Source organism: Phacochoerus africanus, chromosome 1 (assembly GCF_016906955.1).
Source record: "Phacochoerus africanus isolate WHEZ1 chromosome 1, ROS_Pafr_v1, whole genome shotgun sequence".
NCBI lineage: Eukaryota > Metazoa > Chordata > Mammalia > Artiodactyla > Suidae > Phacochoerus > Phacochoerus africanus.
The window spans coordinates 202,296,116-202,315,632 of record NC_062544.1 but is presented as its reverse complement, the minus strand read 5'-3'; the positions used below and the strand labels follow the sequence as shown (position 1 = coordinate 202,315,632).

At 42.7% G+C, this 19,517-nt stretch overlaps 1 protein-coding gene across 9 annotated transcripts in view; it reads left to right on the top strand.

Annotated features, from left to right (window-relative positions):
• Nucleotides 1-4,750: 4,750 nt before the first annotated feature.
• Nucleotides 4,751-19,517, top strand: part of ABCC5 (ATP binding cassette subfamily C member 5) — an 88,311-nt gene continuing 73,544 nt past the window's right edge. For 4 of the 9 annotated variants that reach the window (XM_047787662.1, XM_047787654.1, XM_047787645.1 and 1 more), the window contains exons 1-2: nt 5,073-5,094; nt 8,229-8,412. In XM_047787662.1, coding sequence (XP_047643618.1) covers nt 8,284-8,412 — 129 coding nt within the window. In that variant the 5' untranslated portion in view covers nt 5,073-5,094; nt 8,229-8,283. Of the gene's footprint in view, nt 4,868-4,914; nt 5,095-6,983; nt 7,007-7,470; nt 7,530-8,228; nt 8,413-19,517 lie in introns of those variants that run through there. The other 5 variants (XM_047787619.1, XM_047787681.1, XM_047787610.1 and 2 more) reach the window with 5 other exon arrangements.

Here is a 19,517-nt window from a genome sequence, read left to right as displayed (position 1 = left end):
CTTGAAAACACAAATAACAACAAAAGTAGACTTCAAGGAGGGGATGCTTTGGAATCAATACGATGTAAATAAGTTAATGCTTTGGCCCAGGTGGCTATCCTCAGACAGGCCAAGATGGTACCATAGTGTATTGAAGCCTTGAACCAGGGTCATATAGTGCACAGCCATTAAAAAACCCAAAAACCTATTATCAATATATGTGAAATATTTCAGGGGGAGTTTTGAAGATTTTTATTTTTTTGTCTTTTTTTGTTGTTGTTGTTGTTGCTATTTCTTGGGCCGCTCCCGCAGCATATGGAGGTTCCCAGGCTAGGGGTCGAATCGGAGCTGTAGCCACCGGCCTACGCCAGAGCCACAGCAACGCGGGATCCGAGCCGCGTCTGCGGCCTACACCACAGCTCACGGCAACGCCAGATCGTTAACCCACTGAGCAAGGTCAGGGACCGAACCCGCAACCTCATGGTTCCTAGTTGGATTCGTTAACCACTGCGCCACGACGGGAACTCCTGAAGATTTTTATTTTATATGAAGGTATCAGATATGCAGCGTTTGAGCACTACAATGTTTGAAGCATGGTTGGAATTACCAATATGCCTTGGAGCAGAGGCTTGAGATGTGCTGAGAAAGTTTATCTTATCTCACTGGATGGCCAGAGGTGCTTAAGGAATTCTCAGTAGATTTGTATTTATACATTTATACCCGTATCTATATCTATAAAGATCTGGTATGGAGTTCCTGTCGTGGAGCAGTGGAGACGAATCTGACTAGGAACCACGAGGTGGCAGGTCTGATCCCTGGCCTCGCTCAGTGGGTTAAGGATCTGGCATTGCCGTGAGCTGTGGTGTAGGGCGCAGACGTGGCTTGGATCTGCTGTTGCAGTGGTTGCGGTGTAGGCCAGCAGCTGTAGCTCCGTTTGGACCCCTAGCCTGGGAACCTCCCTATGCGGAGAGTGCGGCCCTAAAAAGCAAAAAAAAAAAAAAAAAAAACTTGAAGATTTTTCTGTTAAATCGAACATATCCCCATTGAGAGGAAAATGGTTTGTTACTATGATTCTAAAACTTTTTTTTTTTAATCATGGAATACTTAAAGGCTACCAAAAAGTACAGCTAATAATATTACAAGCACCTGTATACTTTGTTAAATTTTAACATTTATAAATCATTTCTTTCTTTTTTTTTTCTTTTGCTTTTTAGTGCCGCACCTGTGGCACATGGAGGTTCCCAGACTAGGGGTCAAATCAGAGCTGCTGCCGGCCTCCGCCAGAGCCACAGCAACGCCAGATCCAAGCCACGTCTGTGACTCATACCACAGCTCAGGGCAACGCTGGCTCCTTAACCCACTGATCAAGGCCAGGGATTGAACCTGCAACCTCATGGTTCCTAGTTGGATTCATTTCTGCTGCACCACAATGGGAACTCCTATAAATTGTTTCTTAATGAGATAAAATATTACAGAAAGTACATATGTGTATGTCCATTAACAACATATTTTTACATTTACAAATTAATACAAATTAATTTAATTAACTAATACAAATGAGGTTGTACAATTTTAAGTCAATTTTTTTTTTTAATGGCCACATGTGTGGCATATGGAAACTCCCTGGCCAGGGATTAAATCCAAGCAGGTGAAGCTAAGATTCCTAACCCACTGCACCACAGCGGGAAATCCCAACTTAAGTCTTCTTGTAATTTATTTTTGCTCAACACTGTTTTTGAGATTCATACATATTGACATAGTATAACCCTTGTTCTTTAACTGCTATATAGTATCCCATTATACAAATACCATAATCTTGTTATCTTGTTAATAAAATCTAGATTCTTCCCACTATTACAGACAATGCATAACAAACATATCTCATTGTGCACATGTGTGAGAGACCCTTTAGGGCAGCTTTTCTCAGCTAGTGGCATTAAGCCCTAACTCTCAAAGGTATTCATTGTGGATAAAGAATTAATTTTTCCTTTGGGCATCTGGAATGATACTAGCTATGTATTATCCTGGAGAGAACCGAGAAAATAGTCACTCAAATAATTTTGTATAGGGCTTAATTCACTTTCAGAAGCCTTGATTGAGAATGGCTACTATAGAGCATATATGTAGAAGTGGCTGGGTTCAACAATAAACGTATGTGGTAGAACATTAGCTCTCAGCAAAATCTGTTCTTTCCTTCTTCCACTGTAACAAAGCCACCTTGTAGATGGCTTGTAGCTGCCCAGTTGAGGACTGCATTTTCCAGCTTCCTTCTCAGATCTGATCATATGACTACGTTGTCACCGATAGAACGTGAGTGGAAATGATGCATTCTACTTTCTGGCTGCTGCCTTAAGGCCAAGTCACACATCCTCCACAGTCTTTTTTTCTTTCCTTCCACCTGTGTATCTGGTGATAGTGGTGAGTAGAACAAGTTTGGAAGCCATAAAGTGAACCTGACAGAGCCACTCTGGGTCTCCTGACTGCTGAGAGCAGAACTACACTGCTAATCCTGTATACTCACCTGAGACTTTTATGCAGGAGGGGAAATAAACTTCTTGACTTCAGGACACTGAATTTAAGGGTTTTGGAGGTGTCTAACAATACAGCCCATTTCCAACCTACTAAATTTGACCAGCCTTAGTGTGGTTCTATCAATTGCTACTCACTCTACCAGCAATGTAGGAAATATCCTATCTCTCTAGAGCCTTCACAACACTTAACATTGTCACATTTTTACTTTTTTTTTTCCCTACCAAGTGGGCATGAAATTGTATTTCATTGTTATTTTAATTTCCATTTCTCTGATTATTAGTGAGATTGGGTGTCTTTTCATATTAAGCGGCTGCTTGAGTTTCCTTTTCTGTGAACTGTCCACATCAGTTGTCAAAGTTCCTATTTGGTTATTTACCACTTTTATTGAGTTGTAGAAATTATTTGTATATTCTGCAGTAAAATATTTTTCAGTTATAGTTTCTAGTTTATCTTTATACTTTATGGCATCTTATATATATTTTAATATACTACAAATTTATCAAACTTTCCTTTGTTATTTCTGTATCTTTTTTTTTAGGGCCGCACCTGTGGCATATGGAGGTTCCCAGGCTAGGGGTCAAATTGGAGCTGCAATCCACCGGCCTACACCACAGCCACAGCAACATCAGATCCCAGCTGCATCTTCAACCTACACCCCAGCTCACAGCAACACCAGATCCTTAACCCACTGAGCGAGGCCAGGGATCGAACCTGCCTCCTAATGGATGCTAGTCAGGTTCTTTTCTGCAGAGCCACGGTGGGAACTCCTTTTATTTCTGTATCTTATTTAAGAAGTTCTCTACTCGCAAGTTCATAAAGATATTTCACATTTTCTTCTAAATGTTTGAAAGGTTTTTGTTTGTTTTGTCTTTTGTCTTTTTAGGGCTGCACCTGCAGCATATGGAGGTTCTCAGGCTAGGGGTCTAATCGGAGGTGTAGCCGTCAGCCTACGCCACGGCCACAGCAACCCGGGATCCGAGCTGAGTCTGCGACCTACACCACAGTTCATGGCAACGCCAGATCTTTAACCCACTGGGCAAGGCCAGGGATGGAATCCGCAACCTAATGGTTCCTAGTCGGATTTGTTAACCACTGAGCCGTGACGGGAACTCCTGAAAGTTTTCCCTTTCACAATTAGGCCTTTGATCTACATGAAATTGACTTTTCTGTGTGGTTTGAAATACTAATCCCTGAGTTTTAAAAATATGGATAACCAATTGTTCCAACACTATTTGTAGAATCTTCTTCCCTTCTTTTCTGATTTATAATGTTTTTTCTGTTACAGATGAAGTTTACATAAATGCATGAGTGTTTCTGGGTAGGCTCTTTATTCTATTGCATTGGTATCTTAATCCATCTTTGTGGAAGAATACGGTATTAATTACTTCAGCTTTATGGTATGTTGGTGTTTCATACTAGCTAGTTGTATAAAGGTGGACAAGTCACTTTACCTTTTTTTTTTTTTTTTAAATCTCCTAAATGGATAATCATAATAATACCTACACATAGGGTTGATTTGGAAATTAAACAACAACAAAGAACAGTAAGTGTGTAAAGCACCAAATCAGAATAGGCAGGCACTCAACACAGTGGTTATGCTATGATCATGCTGAAAGTACAGATGAAATACAAAGAAAAATAAAGCGATCTCTTTGGAAACCTGTTTCATTTACAAAAAGAAAGGGATGAATTGGCATGCCTTTCTAAGGCTCTTGCAGCTCCAAAAATTGTGATCCTGGCATTTATTTTCTAGAAACCAGACAGCACAACATTATGTGAGGGACAGTGGGATTAAAGAGAGAAAGGTGACAGCTCATAGTTGTGAGCAAGCACTGATATAACGTTAAGGGCCACACAGATAAGATCAAGATCCGGGGCTGGCCGGTGGCGAGGACATAGAGGCTACGACGACCTTCACAGTGTTTTCTGGTGCATAAGTGGCCACGCACTGCTGTGACCGCCGTGCCTACAAACACTGGGCTCCCCACCCACACAGGGCTACTGTCAACTCTCCCGGCCACCCACTGGAACACAGGGCCTCAGAGAAGATTCCAGATACGATAGCAGAAACTCTGGGAAGGATGGTGCAGAGCCTAGAGCGCGGTAGAGGGAGGAGCAGGCGGCACCTCCTTCGGGGCTTTTAGGGTGCTTCTGGGAAATATAGTCCTTTACCGCGAATCAAGCCTCGGGCTCCTAGAAGAGGGACTACAATTCCCTTCAGCCTTGGGAATTCTTTGTGCAGCACGCCTGCGCAGTCTGACGGCCAATGCCGCTATAAAGGCTTGTTTTGCTCCGGGGCTGATGCTCGGGAGCGTGGTCGAGTGGCCGGCGCGGCCGACCTGCAGCTGGGGCACAGGTATGTAGCGGCGACCATCACACCCCTTCCTTCTCCTCGGGTTGTCACCGGAACCATCCCCCGTGTTTCGTCCGGGGTTGGAGGGACAACGATCGGGGATGCGAGCAGTTCAGGGGAAGCCGGAGATCTAAGACAGGGGGCTTGGTTTCCCTGAAGTCTCCCACCGAGCCCCTCCTCATGACGCGACCCCTGAGGACTAGTGGTGAGGTCCTGGCGTCGGAAAGCAGGTAGGGTGGGATGAGTGGTCAGAGGTGTCTGCTATATTCCCGGATGATGCCACCAGGGGGTGCTGCGCCTTCGGCCGGTGGGTGTGGGTAGCTATCGCCTTTCCAGGCCGAACTGGCCTTGGGAACGCCCTACTGAACGAGGGCATCCCAGGAGAAGCTCATCTGAGAGAAGCCCCCTTCCCCTGACCCCCCCATGGTTAAGGTTGTAGGGATGCGGCTTAGGGCACTTCCGCTCAAACTGCACAGTGGAGGCTGAGCCTCCAGCGACCTTAAGTGGTCCTCGTTTTGGCGAATGGGTAGATGGAGGTTCGTGACAGAAGCGCGTAAAGCAAACCCTTGGCAGGGTCAGGAAAGGAATTCAGATCTCTTGACTGTCATCAGCGCCCTTTCCATTTGCACCTCACAAAGCTGCATGGTGCTCTGTATTTGTCACACAGGGGTCATTTGGTTTCTGCACAGACTTGGGGAGACTGGAGGCAGATGGGCACAAGGAAGGACTGGCGAAGTTTCAGGAGGTTTTGAAGGAGAAGATGGCTAGGTTATGCTGGGGTCTCCAGCGTGAGTAAGTGAAAGGTGCAGAAGGCGGAGCACAAGTGGATTAGAGGGGGGTGGTCAGTACATATCCTATAGCTTCAGGTCTTTTGTGTAGCTTCCGGGCCTGGAACCAGATTCCTGAAGTGCTGGAAAGGCTAAGGAATGCTGTAATAAAGGCAATTTGGAAACACCAGTCTTGCTACTTACCGTCCCTGTAATCTTGTGCACCCCCTCCCCCCATGCAGTTTCATCTGCATCATCTCACAGAAGAATGCCTACACTTTTATCACTGAAGGAGAGTATTGGTTAAAAAAAAAAAAAAAAAAAGCGACCAAGTGGCCTCCCCGCTGGTGATTTTGAGTCTGGGCACCTCTTTGGGGTTCTTCCACTTTGATTATTCTGCTAGTGCCATCATACAGCTCTGGCTCAAAAATAAATAAAAGCTCCTTCCCCTTTCCCTCTCTTAATAACAAGTTAGCATTTTAAAAAAGACTTAAGCACTTTTAATGGAGAACAGAAAAAAAGAGGGAAAATATAAATAGTATCCCCAAAAAGTCTAGTGCAGTGGTTCTTCCTTAATTGTTTTTCTCAGATTTGGGGCTTGTTTGTTTCCCAGACCTATTTAACTTCCTAGCTATTGGCTGGCCTCCATGTGGGGTGCCCTGTCTTATTATATTCCTGATACACAGAAGATAGAATCCTCCTTCTGCTCAAGGCCAAGAGATAGTAGCTTTGTCCCTGCACAATGCCTGCCTACTTTCATAGCTGTGCTTCTTTTTCCGGGAAATTAAAGAGGCAGGAGTGTTTGAGGGATTGGGAAACTGCTCCTCACACCCTTCCTACATGGAATAACTTGAAAAAAAGTGATAGAAAGAAACTAAGGGTATGTGAGTTCTTAGACAATTGAGATGATCTTTATGTTCTTCCAGACATGGCATTTGGTATTGTGAGTGAGTTAACTTTGGTTTCCTATCTTTCAAACTCCAGATCTCCTCTTGCTTTTTTTCCAAAGTAGAACTAATCTTTTCTGCTTCCAGATAATCAGTTAGGCTAATCTTTGGAGGGGGAAGGTTGGACTTCAGTGATCTCTGTAACAAGAAGGGTTACTCTGACCTGCATCCCCACACTGGGGACACTGGCAGATGCCAGGTCTGTTTATAGTTTAGACTTAATGAGGTCTCAGTGACGTGACTGCTGTGCTGTTGGTTGTAGGCTGGTGTTCTTTATGGTGCAATTTGTCATTGGACAAGGTGACTTTTTTCTTTGAAGATAAGTAACTTAGCAGTTTCAACTCAGGGGACTTGAGCCAGTCAAGCTTTCTTGGTGCTGGAAATACACCTCTGTGAAGGAGATTTAGTCCTTTTTATTTAGAGGATTTGTAAGTGTCCCCTCACCCACCCCTTTTTTTTCTGCTACCTTAAGAAATGAATTGTAGCCATCAGAATTTTGTCTGCAAAGTTGTACTTTTAAGTCTCGGTACAAGCTAGGAATTTATGGAACTCAAAAGGCAACACAGCTACACTTCTTTAATTTCTTTTATTTATTTATTTATTTATTTTGCCATTTCTTGGGCCGCTCCCGCGGCATATGGAGGTTCCCAGGCCAGGGGTTGAATTGGCGCTGCAGCCGCCGGCCTACACCAGAGCCACAGCAACGCAGGATCTGAGCCGCGTCTGCGACCTACACCACAGCTCATGGCAACGCCGGATCCTTAACCCACTGAGCAAGGCCAGGGATTGAACCCGCAACCTCGTGGTTCCTAGTCGGATTTCGTTAACCACTGCGCCACGACAGGAACTCCCACTTTAATTTCTAGTGAGGCTGATATGAAATGTGTTTTCCCAGCCTCTATCCGGAAAACTTCGAACCATCTTAAGAGTGGGGGGAAGTGTTTTAGAGAGGTATGTATGTGGTTTATTTTTTCAAGAGTAACCATGGTTGATACTGGATATTGATGAGAGTTAGCCAGGCTAGCAGGGGTTTAGAACAGAGTTTCAGGTAGATACTAGGTAAGACTTAGTGGGACAGTGTGGGGAATTTGTTTTTGTTATTGTTTTTTAGTAACAGCTTTGTTGAGATATACCATGAAGTTTACCCCTTTAAAGTGTATAACTTGGAGTTTGGTTAGTATTAACACAATTGTGCAGTCATCACCACTCTCTAATTTTAGAACACTTTCAGTACTCCAAGCGGAATTTGCTTTTAAAAAAGTTAAGGTATAGGAGTTCCCGTCGTGGCTTACCGCTAATGAACCCAACTAGCATCCATGAGGACTAGGGTTTGATTCCTGACCTCGCTCAGTGGGTTAAGGATACAGTGTAGCTGTGAGCTGTGGTGTAGGTTGCAGCCCTGGCTTGGATTCTGTGTTGCTGTGGCTGTGACTTAGGTTGGTGGCTACAGCTCCGATTCGACCCCTAGCCTGGGAACCTCCATATGCCGTGGGAGTGACCCTAGAAATGGCAATAAGACAAAAAAAAAATTCATTTTTATAGATGTAATGACAGAAAACGTTAATGTTCTTGTCCCTATTTCAAAGCATTTTCGCTTATGATTAAGCACCGTTTAGGAAATATATGTCCTTGATGAATTTTTCATTGCAGAAATTCTCAAGTGAAACCAAGAGTCTGTAAGCCCTGGCACCTCTTCCCAGAGAAGATGAAGGATATTGACATAGGAAAAGAATATATCATCCCCAGCCCTGGTTACAGAAACGTCCGGGAGAGAACCAGCAATTCGGGGCAACAGAGGGACCGAGAGGACTCCAAGTACAAGAGAACTCAACTGGTCAGTATAGCCTTGCCCGAGTCCTTCTTATCTGCTTGTGGAGATGATGTATAATTTAAAAGACATTTCTTCTTTTTACTGGCTTTAAGTCCCTGTTAAGAACTTATAGTTATTTATGAAAGAGGAGAGGCTGCCGCTCAGCCTCTCACCACTTCTCCCCCTTTGGGTTCTCCTCTGCTAAGGCTTTGCTTGAGGGAAGACAACTTATCGGGGGAGGGAGAAGGGGATGGGGGTGGAGGGGGAAGGGGGGGAGGGGAAGGGCTGGACAGGGAGCAGAGGGAATAAGAACCTTACCCTCCTGTACTTAAAATTGCTTTTTTTCCCCCTCTGGCTTGGTTGTCTGTGTTTGACATGTGACCCCTTTGGAGATTTTCACTCAGATTTCAGGGCATACTTGGAACAATTCTGGATTGCTATAGGAGGATCAGACAAAATTTTCAAGTAAACCCATGAGTGTAAAGGAGCCTTTAGCTAATAATAATCTAGTTCCCTCCAAGGGAATAATGAATAGGCATTTTAAATTGGAGGAAGTATCTTTCTTCTGGGGAAAAGATCATATCTTTTCTAGAATTACAGAAGTAACTAATAAGGAAAAATAGAGATTGCTGGGTAAGAAGCTGAAGTTCATGTTCATGTATCTGGTCTGTGAAATTAGGAGAAATACACGGCTCTGCAGCTGACACTGGAGTTTCATTAGCCTGACACTGTCTCTTTTTGCTCTGTGAAAGCTGCTGCCTTATTAATCCACTTTTTGTCACTAATGGGTTTTTTTGTGTCCCCACGGTGTTTTATACAATATTTTCTCCTTCAGGCTTAATTTTGGAGAAACATAGATTCAATGTAATCAGTGTCAAATCCTTAAAGTACCAGTTTTGCAACTTCTCTCTGTTCTTTGGTCCAGACCTTATGTTAATTAAACATTTACTGAATATCTTTTGAGTGCTAGACACTGTGAGTAGAGCCCTTAAACTGAAGAAAGTCACAAAGGTAACACTGGAGCAGGTCTTTGAAGAATGATTAGGTAGGTAGGGATGCTTCCAAGCTACTTAAGTCATCTGTGCCTTAGTGGTTCATGAAAAAAATAGTGTCAACTATAGAACCTAACTCATGGGATCCTTAAGGATTAAATGAGCTAATATATATAAAATGCTTAGAATGGTGCCTGACACAGAGCCTGTGCTCAAAAAAATATTAGCTCTTAGGAGTTCCCTGGTGGCACAGAGGGTTAAGGATCTGGCGTTGCACTGCTGTGGCTTGGGTGGCTTCTATGGCATGGGTTTGATCCCTGGCCTGGGAACTTCTGCATGCTGCAGGGGCAGTCAAAAAAAAATGTTAATGTAGGATATGTATGGAAAAGTTGTGCATGCCATGACAAAGAATCTTTTACTATGAACCTTGGGGAATTATTGGAAATTATTGAGGAAGGTTTTCTTTCTTTTTTTTTTTTTTTGTCTTTTTGCCATTTCTTGGGCCACTCTCATGGCATATGGAGGTTCTCAGGCTAGGGGTCTAATCAGAGCTGTAGCCGCCGGCCTGCGCCAGAGCCACAGCAACTCAGGATCCAAGCTGTGTCTGCGACCTACACCACAGCTCACGGCAACGCCAGACCCCTAACCCACTGAGCAAGGCCAGGGACCGAACCCACAACCTCATGGTTCCTATTCGGATTTGTTAACCACTGCGCCACGACGGGAACTCCTGTAATTTTATCATTTTAAGAAAGCTATGCAGGAGTTCCTATCATGGCTCAGTGGTTAATGAACCTGACTAGTATCCATGAGGATGCGGATTCAATCCCTGGCCACGCTCAGGGGGTTAAGGATCCCGGCATTGCCATTAGCTGTGGTGTAGGTCGCAGACATGGCTCGAATCTGGCATTGCTGTGGCTGTGGTTTGGCTGGCAGCTGCAGCTCCGATTCGACCCCTAGCTTGGGAACCTCTATATGCCGTGGGTGCAGCCCTAAAAAGACAAAAAGACAAAAAAAAAAATGCTACAAACACTGCACAAATGGAATCATATAGTATGTCACCTTTGACATTGGCTTTTTTCACTCAGCATAAATTCCTTGAGATCCACCTAATTTGTTGTATCAATAGTTCTTTCCTTTTAATTGTAATTTTCCATGTTATAGATAGACCACAGTTTATTTAACTGTTCATGTGTTGAAGGTCATTTGGGTAATTTCTAGTCTGTTGCTCTTACAAATAAAGCTGCTTGGAACATTTATCGGATTTTGTGTGAATAAACTTTCCATTTCTCTGGGTAAATTCCCAGGAATGTAATTGCTGCATCATATGGTAAGAGCATGTTTAGTTTCATCAGAAACTTCTATACTCTTTTCAGAATGGCTGTACAGTTTTGCATTCCTACCAGCAGTGTATGAGTGGTCTAGTTTCTCTACATTCTTGCCTATGCTTAGTGTTATCATTAACTTTATTTTAGCTATTGTGATAGCTATGTGTGATATCTCACGGTAGTTTTACTTTGCATTACCTAATGGCTAATGCAGTTGAGCTGAGATTTTTAAGGCTTGATTTTTATCTGAGGGAAGATTAGTTTTGAGGTAGCGTAGGAAAAAACCTGTATGAGAGAAGAGAGAAAATAGAGGGGAGCAATCTGGAGGCGTCTGTGTCAGTCCATGTGAGAGAGGCCAGGGGCCTGGGTCCAAGCATAGGAGTGAGGATGGATGGGAGAGGAGAGATTGAGGGGCATCTCTGGAAGGGGAAGGAAGCACTGGGGGGGCCTGGGATTGGTGGTAAGAATTTAAAACTATTGATGGCCATGTGGGAGGAGAAGAAGGAAGCAAGAATGAGTTTGTTTTTGAACCTGTGCAATTTGAAGTGCATCCAGATAAGATGATTGGTAGATAGTTAGAGCATAGGCAAGAAGTAGAGCATGGAAAAGTTTTGGGAGTCATTAGTGCATCCATGTACATAAGCCTCAGGAATGGGCAAGCTTGCCCACGGATGGCTTGTGAAGCAGAAAGAGGTAGAACCTGGAAAGGTAGTGTCTGGTCCTGTGAAATTTCTGAGGACAGGGACCCAGTTCAGTCGGTTAGAGTAGAACTGACATTAGGATATGCAGTGGCAGCAGCAAACTTCTTTCTTGAATGGAGAAGATCTGGAAAGAGATCTTTGTGCCTTTTGTCCCCTAAATTATTAAGTCGGGCACCAGAGAGCAGTCTTCCTTCATGTGACTGAACGTCATCTTGAAGAAACAGGAAGTCTAATGCCAACCATTTTTATAAAATCTCAGGAGTCCACATAAATTTCACTTTCATTATCCTTTGATGTTTCCTAAACTTTTAAATTTGAGTACTGTTTTCCTGTTTTTCACCATATCCTGTACCCTCTGAACTTTTTCTTTCTTTCTTTCTTTTTTTTTTTTGCTTTTTAGGGCTGCTCCTGCAGCATTTGGAGATTCCCAGGTTAGGGGTCTAATCAGAGCTACAGCTGCTGGCCTACCCAACAGCCATAGCAACTGAGCTGCATCTGTGACCTACACCACAGCTCACGGCAGCGACAGATCCTTAACCCACTGGGTGAGGCCAGGGATTGAACCCACAACCTCATGGTTCCTAGTCAGATTCATTTTTGCTGTGCCACGATGGGAACTCCTGAACTTTTTTTTTTACTTAAACTATTTCTTTTAATCTACTGTTTTTTTTCCTTTCTGCTTAGTCTTGACCTAAGCAATTGTAAGTTGATGCAACCTATTTTTTTTTTTTTTGGCTGCGCCCATGGTATGTGGAAGTTCCCAGGCCAGGGATTGAACCCGTGCCACAGCAGCAACCCAAGCCATTGCACTGACAATGCTGGACACTTAACCTGCTGAGCCACATGGGAACTCCTGCAACCTAATTTTTATACACATTAAAATGAATGCATAACTATCAAGTGTTTTTGAAAGTTCACGTACTGCCTAGAATCTTCTTGCAAATTACCTGTCAAAACCCCAAATTTCTTAGATATATTTATCTTGAACTTGTCTCATAACTTAACAGTTTGCTAATAGAGGGGATCAGCAAGATGACAAATTTCTGGTTTGGCGATGGTATAAAAATGGACAGTTTAGGAGTTTCCATCGTGGCATAGTGGTTAACAAATCCAACTAGGAACCATGAGGTTGCGGGTTCGATCCCTGGCCTTGCTCAGTGGGTTAATGATCCAGCATTGCTGTGGGCTGTGGTGTAGGTCGCAGTTGCAGCTCAGATTCTGCGTTGCTGTGGCTTGGGTGTAGGCCGGTGGCTGCAGCTCCGATTAGACCCCTAGCCTGGGAACTCCATGTGCCACAGGAGCAGCCCTAGAAAAGGCAAAAAGATTAAAAAAAATAATAATAATAAAGGACAGTATAAGTTTTTGGGAAGAAGAATGGCTATATAAGCATACAGTTTTTAAGAATATAAGTAGGTAATTGGGTAGAGATTACCGTTTTGTGTCTCATGATCATAACCATTGTTTCTATATTAGTTATTAGAGATGAAATCTGGGGCAGGACCTCCCAGGTGCCAGGTATGCCTGCTATCCATCAGAAGTAAAATATAGTATCTCCAGAGTAACCAAAGATAAGGACACACCTGTGGCTTTTAATTGGAAAGCAAGGCTTTATTCACCACCATTAGCCTTTGATCAGTCCAGTTAACATGGGCACATGAAACTGTCAAACACAATCAGAAGCAAAGCACCAAGGGATGAATTCTCATTTTAAACAGGATTGTGATTTTTTTTCTCTCAAGCTGTAAGCAAAGTTGCAGAATATGCAGTGCCCATTTCTTAATATTGTGTTCCAAATCTTTTGGAATATTCTTTGGGAAAATTGCTCTAATTATTCATGTCTTTGGATATTTGTAGCCCATCTGCTTTGCTAATTAAGGTAAAAATTATGCATTTTCACACCTACCCTTTGTGCAGGACTATTGCGTTCAAGCTTGTGGCCACACACGGTTTGATGACTTGCAGACATCCTTTTATCCTTAAGTGCTAATAGGGCTGCCTTCTGCTGCTGTTAGTTCTTTGAGCCTAAGTACTAATCTTGGCTGGCATTGAACTGGCATTATTTCAGCTAACATGAAGATTTATGTCCAGATCACCCCTTAACACTGTTCCTGTGTCTGAGGCATGACTCTCCAAGCACACTCCTTTTCTTATCATTGAATTTAGATAGGCACAGGTCGATCACAGAGCTCTGTGAGCTCTGGTTGGTTTGAGATGTGATGTTTATTCATTTTTTTAAATTCAACAAACATTTGAGCACTCTCCAAGATGCACGCACAGCCCTGAAGTATTCTGGTGCAGAGGAAGATGAATTGATGCTGGGCCTGTCGGCCCTCCAGTAGAAGCTTAAACTCATAGACATGGACATAGAGTACTGTAATTTAGGTGCTATGGGAATTAACAAGAATGAGTCAGGCTTCAGTCTCTTCAGACTTGAGACGGAGGTAGTGTTTGGCTGGAGACTTGAGGAATAGGTAGAGTTTGGAGAAATAATGTGCCTGGCAGAAGAAAGTGCTGTGGGGAGGACCAACTAGGTGCCCTTGGCTTTGAGCATCAAGTGCAAAGTCATAGATGGAGAGGGATAGGTCAGTGAGTTTCAGATGATGTGTGTTCTTGAATAAAGGCCAATGGGTTTGGATTTTAGTTGCTTTAAATTAAAATAGAAACAAAAGCAAGACAAAGCCGTTTGAGGCTTTTATAAGCTCTTTTTATTGTGGTGGTTGTTTGTTTTCTCACTGTGCTCAGGCCAAAGTCAAGAGTGACTTGTTTTTCCCTAGCCTGTCTAATCTAGCAAAGGAGGAAATATGGAAAATAAGCAGAAGTTCATGGGCTATTATTACTGCTTACTTTGTTTTCCCCTTCCCTCAAATACCACTGGTGGAATTTGCCTTCTTTTAAAAATTTATTTATTTATTTTTAATTAAAATGTAGTTGACTTACAGTGTTGTGAATTTGCTTTCTACCAAGTTAGAATAGTCTACCTCTAGGCAAGGTAACAAAGCAACTGTTCACAAAGTCCAGTGACCTTTATTTAGTGTCTCCTTTAGTCCCATGTTAGGCTGATGCTTTAACCTTGGTTGAAGTGTTCATAATTAGTGAGTTGAAATATCTGGGTGAACTAAAGTTAGATGCTAGAGATCAAGGATTTGGGTGTAATCTCTTACCAAGAAATAGGATTCTAAGATATATGATCATGAAAGAATTATGGTCTCATTACCAAAAAATGTGCAAATTATAGAAGATTATAGGAAAAAAAAAAATCACCCTTAACCCCCCTACCCAGAGACAACAATTGTTACCATAGTACATGACACTTTTAGAGAATTTGACTCTAAAATCTTTTTCTTTATGGACTAAGGGTATGTGAATTTGTCTATGCCTTTGTGTTTTCCAAGTAAAAATATTACCTGTGAATCTCCTTGCTGTTAGGAAGGCGAGCAGGGGGGAGGAGATTAGTGTTTGCAGTCTCTGCATTATTTTTCTCTTGATTGGTACTCAGTGACTCAGCACATTTTCTGGACAGTCAGTGATAGGTTGAGTAAGAACACCTGCCCTTTTTTTCTTTTCCCTGAAGGCATCCATAAAGCTTTATAAAGCTTAGCACGGTATGATAGGGTATCTGGCCTGGTGCCAGATGTTGGTCTCCAATAGCAGCCCAGAGCTCTCTGCTGGAGATGACAACAGCACTGCCATTGGTGCAGAGCCCAGGTGGCTTTCCTGCATGGTGACTGAATCCACAGCTCCGTGGGTCTCCTGAGGTTGGCCCGCTGCCTCGATCATGAGCTCTTTTACGCCATCTGCAGCAGGGCTGCTGCTGCTGCTTTCCTGAGAAATGCTGCTTAAGGGAAATAAATATAGCTTGTTGGCATGAGTTAAAGGAGCCTTCTATCAAAAGAACTAGCTTCCTGTTTTTAAAGCAGTTTTAAATACCCAAGCCTTTATTTTGTTAAGATGTATAACTTGGAAGTTACAAATGATTAACGAAAACTTTTTCAATGAACCTTGGGTTTTGCTTTGAGGTAGCCTTTTGCTAATGCTTTTTTGAATATCTCACCATTCTGTCTCTCCCTCTCTCGATCAGAAATAAAAAGGTCAATGCCAACAACAGGAAACAGGGCCTCCGGAAGTCTTTGCAGCCCTTGAACCTGTCAATATCAAAATTACAGACTAATGTGAAGTTAATTTGGTGCTCCGAAGTCCACTAATTAGTAGAATTAAGCTTGTTAAGTCTGTTCCTTCCCTCTTTTTAGGGAGTTAACCATTTAGATAATTAGATGTTATATTATGTCTTAATTACTTAAGATTATTTTCTGAGTTAGCTGTTCAAAGAATCAACTGAACTCTGTTATTAGATATCAGATGAAAACTTCTGTAAACTAAAGTGGATATTGTGTTAAGCCATCAGTTTCCTCAAATGTTGTAATTCTCACAGTGGGGAAAAAAGCCAGACTGCCCAAATCTTCACCTTTGCTCCTGCTTGTCACCACCATCAGCATTTCTTGCCTGCTCTGCAGTGCCAAGGTCACAGGATGGACCCACTAATGTCTTATACTAAGCATTTGATGTGGGCACACACATGGTACTGGGCACTGAAGGGAGTTTAATTTATAAATTACATTTTGGCTCTTTTTTTTTTTAAGCTAAAGCTTAAAAATCTTAAAGAGGTTTTGTCAAATGCAAAAGACCAATATCCTGCTGTCTACATCAGTGGTTCTCAGTCCAGCTCTGAATTACAATCTCTTGAAAAACATTAAAACAAACAAACAAACAAAAAAACCAAAACAGCTGTATTCCAGACCAAATAAAGCAGTCTCTGGGGGTAAGACTCAGGCATCAATGTTGTTTTAAAGCTGCCCTGGTGATCCTAATGTGTCACCAACTGCTGAGAACCTCTGCCCTGGATCTCATGGAATAAAGACCCTTCTAACCCCTCAACCAGTGGGGCTCCAAGTGTTCCCCATGTCTTTTTATCCTCCCTGTGATTTATTTTCAGCTTAATCCTTTGAAACCTTATCATTGTAATAGCAAAGTTAATCTCACGCCCCAAAGTAATAAGAACTTTGAAAAAGTCCATTGGTACTTAGCTTATAAAACAACTGAAAGCTCTCAAATTCCTCCTGATTCCAGGGTAATGCTAGATCATGAACTGTGAAAAAAAAAAATACCTGTTTTACCGTGATGGTTGTAGCCGTCGGTTCTATGTATTTTCACTTGCGAGTTGTATTAGTAGCTGATCCTCAGCATGAGGGTGATACAGCCTGGTTACAGATGAGTGAGCTGGGGTACTAGTTAATTCATAGCTGCTGAGCACTAGGGCTGAATTAGCAGGTTCCCCGACTTTAAGTAGTGAGCCCTTTCTCCTATATTCTGCTTCCTTCCCATAGAGGTTATGTTCTAGAATTTTGCTGTCCCTCTCTACTGAAGTGGCCACTCTTTGGAAGGTCTTTAGGGAAGAGCTTGAGACAGTCAGGATCAGGTTTATAACCCACTGGAATAAGTGCTGAGAACTGGAAGAGGAAATGCCCTTCCGAGTGTTCTTTAACTTGTTGGGGACAGGGAGGCTGGGAAAGCCTCAAGTCATCTCTTCAGGGCGGGTGTCAGCATTTTCATCTCTCTCTATTTTTTTTTTTTAATTTAAAAGAAAACTTAACTTTCTTTTTCATTTAATTTCGTGTCTCTTGAAACCTGTATGTGACTGTATAACAGTTACCCTTCAAGGTCTGTCTTTCTAGATGTTTGTCATAGAGGCAGCTGCAGAGCTGGGACACCTACAGAAAAGCTTTTACTTGGGCCAGAAGGGTTTATAAGAAGAGGCTCCTCATTGTGTGTTTGTGTTAAGATCTTGTGGGTTAGGGAGAGGAAAGGAAGAAGGTGCTGTAGGATCTGAGGCCTGGCCCCGGTCCTGCTTTCTTTGTGGGACGTACCGGACAGGAGTATTGCAGCCTCTGATCCCCTTGGAAGCGGAGAGGTGCCTGCATTGCTGGGCATTGCTGCCATCTCCATACCCTGAAACAGCCTGGTTGATTCCTCAGCCCCCAGGCTTAGGAAGCCTACCCTGCTGTTGGGAAAGTGTTGTTCCGCCTGGGGAATGATTTCTGGGCCCTGATATCTTGTCCCAGGGAAACCTCCATGCAGGGGGGAAAGCCTGTGGTTGCCCTGTCAGCAGGCATTCCGTTCTGGCAGCCTGTTAAGATGAGACGGGACAAACTGGATGAGTGGAAGCCATGCGGAGCGGCAGTGAACCAGTTATCACAGTCAAGCGGATGGTCTTAGCTGCAGGAGGAGGGAGGTCTCCTGTGCAAGCATCTCTGTTTGCTTATGGATGGGAAGTTCCTTGTTTCTCTCACCAGACAGGCATGTAAATGACTGTCTTGCCCTGACCTTTGTTTGAACCATGGCTGAAGCTAAGTTTTATTGGCCCTTTTTATTTCCCCACTCTCCCCACCCTATTCCATTTCTATAACTTTGGGAGGGGGAAATAAAAAAGCTTAGTGTCCCCTGGCCAGAGACCTCAGGAGGATACAATTGGCACCACTATTTCCTTGTTTAATGTTTTCTCAACTCCTGGATTGAGCCGCATTTCTTTTGCCTTTGGAACGAACCAACTGCTGTGGACGCCTCTCTGCGGCCATGTCATCTGGCCCTGGAGAGCCCTTCGGTCTGCAGTGCCCCTCAAGAGGGATACAGAAATGAGTGCCCTCATTCCCTCTCAGGGAGGCTTTAAAAAGTTACTTCTGGGTAGGCTGGCAGCTGCAGCTCTGATTCAACCCCTAGCCTGGGAACTTCCATAATATGCTGTGGGTGCAGCCATTAAAAAAAAAAAAATTAAAAAAAGGAAAAAAAGAAAGCTAAAATAGTAAATATTTGCATATTTCTCATAAAGGAATATAGCATTTTTAGATATCTACTACAATCCCAGTTTCCACACTTAAGGCACATGCCTGGGCAATTTACTTAATCTTCCCGTTTCCACATAGGTAGAATGGACGTAATGTGTTGCAGGACTAACTGAGATAGTACCTCTGAGCCCTTGGAGTGGTACACAACACTTAGTGCTTAGTAACTGTTAGCTCATTCGATGGTGTGCTGGAACCAACTCAGATGGGCTTGTGATTGCTTGGCTTTTAGGAATTTTGAAAGACCATCATTAGACACGGCCATTATTAAATACTCCTCATAGTGGGACTGTTTACACCGTAGAAATTGGCAAACACGACTAATCAAGGACTTTTATTCAGAGAGCAGTTGTTACACATTCACCAGCATACTACTGACTGTCACTATTGATACATGTATTACCTTGCCTCATTATAAGCAAATGGTAGTTTTCAAAGTCACAAGTACAGATTAGAACACTAATTACATATTTGAAAGATAATACTTGTATATATTGGGTTAAAATATATAATTGTAATTAATTTCATTTCTTTTTGCCTTTTTAATGTGGCTACTAGAAAAATCTGAATTACAATCGTGACTTGTATTTTATTTCTATTAGATAGCACTATGCTGGTATATTGATCTACTGTAGTTTATCCATTAATTTTGTATTAGACATTTAGCTCCCAGTAAACCTTTGGGTTTAAACTATTTTTTTCCTTTGGAGCATTTTCCTTCCTAAAGTAATATTGTGGAAACAAAGTGTATGTAAAGTGTTACATATGACCACTTTGCTCCCCTGAGTACCTGCCAGTGACATACTACAAATCAGATTCCCTGGTGGCCTGGCAGTTAAGGATTTGTCATTGTCACTGTTGTGGGGCAGGTTTGATCCCTGACCCTGGAACTTCTGCATGACATGATGCAGCAAAAAACAAACAAACAAACAAACAAAAAAAGGTGGGGGGGATCAGTGTTCAGATGATGTGTGTTTGTCTTACATTTCCTTTTTTCTTGGGTTGGATTTTATCTCCAATTTTTTTAAGGTGTTACATCTTAAAATTTAATTTTTATTTCTTGATTGGTAATATTGAATTTCGAGGCTGAGAGGAGATTTTGAACCAGTGTAGTAGATTATTCTGGGCTTTGACCTTTTATAAATACTAGAATGTAACCTGCATGAAGGCAGTGATTTTGAGATACAGGTCTGGCTTCTTCCTCCTATAACGGCA